Source organism: Stomoxys calcitrans, chromosome 2, assembly GCF_963082655.1.
Source record: "Stomoxys calcitrans chromosome 2, idStoCalc2.1, whole genome shotgun sequence".
NCBI classification, from domain to species: Eukaryota; Metazoa; Arthropoda; class Insecta; order Diptera; family Muscidae; genus Stomoxys; species Stomoxys calcitrans.
Window position 1 is genome coordinate 138710032 of NC_081553.1, and position 1231 is coordinate 138711262.

The 1231-nt window shown below is 34.9% G+C and overlaps 1 protein-coding gene across 1 annotated transcript; it reads right to left on the reverse strand.

Moving 5' to 3' along the window:
- Nucleotides 1-835, reverse strand: LOC106085565 (cytochrome c oxidase subunit 7A, mitochondrial). Its single transcript, XM_013249877.2, has 3 exons — nt 711-835; nt 210-539; nt 1-150 (listed from the first exon to the last, which is right to left on the reverse strand). Exons 1-2 carry the CDS (start codon nt 726-728, stop codon nt 294-296), a joined length of 264 nt encoding a protein of 87 aa, XP_013105331.1. The 5' UTR covers nt 729-835; the 3' UTR covers nt 1-150; nt 210-293.
- Nucleotides 836-1231: the final 396 nt, after the last annotated feature.

Consider the following 1231-nt stretch of genomic DNA (forward strand, 5'->3'; position numbering starts at 1 on the left):
TTCTCAAAAGCGAACTAATTTATTAAGCTTAAATTTCATATATTTCTATGTTTTAAATGCTTTGTTAAAGAATGTAACAAGTTGACATGACACTAAAGCATCACAAATACAGTTTCCTCGTTCGTTCGTGCACATGGGTTAAAAGGGTCTCTGGAAAATGAAAATGGATATAGCTAAATGAATATTCTAATATTGAAATATCAACTTACAAATGCGTGATAAAAACACAGAAATATAGGAAAGGAGCCTACATTGAAATGGAACTTATTTTTTTTACAACGGGATTTGAAGGCTTATTCCGATTTAGGAACAGAAAGTTCATAGAACAATTTGCCCATTCCACCAATGCCAACCAAACTAAGAGCTACGGTGATACGGTACAAGATTTGGTCGACGGCTGATCCCTTCAAGAATACTGGTTTGCCATCTTTTTTTTGGAAGTGTTCTTGTACTTTCTTGATTTCGAAGTAGCCTTTTTCAACTTCTCCTTTGACAACAGCACGTTGGGCACCAGAAGTGGTGAAACTGCGAACTACGGCCTGCAAAATATACATACATGTATTAATGAACATTCTTTTCTTCTTTTGGAAAAATATAACCTATCTTACGTAATATTATCATCACATTTATGCAATTTTTCAACAATCAATACAAATGATATTTGAATTACTCTATTGTTTAAAGACATATTTAGGTGGCAATGTACTTACCCTAGACAAGTTCAACATTTTTTAATTTATTATTTTATGAAATTGATTTTAGTTAAATTGCCTATAGATCCAAAAATTGACTACGGATCCAAAAACCGACCTTCGACTAATCCATTAATCGACTTTTTATATAAAAAAGTCGAAGTCGACTTTTACTGCTTAAAAAGTCGAATAATCGACTTTGAAGTCTAAAAAAATCGAAAAGTCCAGGGTTCACTAAAGATTAGCACACTCACCCAGCTGTTGTCATTGTCCCATTCCAGAGTTGTATCCCACTAGCACGTCAAATTTTTGGTTTTGTTTCAAGGCGGATTTAATAAGGTGGTCTCACGCGAGAAGCTGTCAGCAGCTGGCCAGGTTTGGCAGTATTAAGATGTCTGATTTTTGTTTGCATTCTTTTTGTTGTTACCTTCTTTCTGACATATTCTCTGGTCATGTACGCACACGTTTACACACACGCACACAAATTTGTTTGCGTGTGTTGGCAAAACGACGATCAGTTTAATGGCAAGATGACGGAT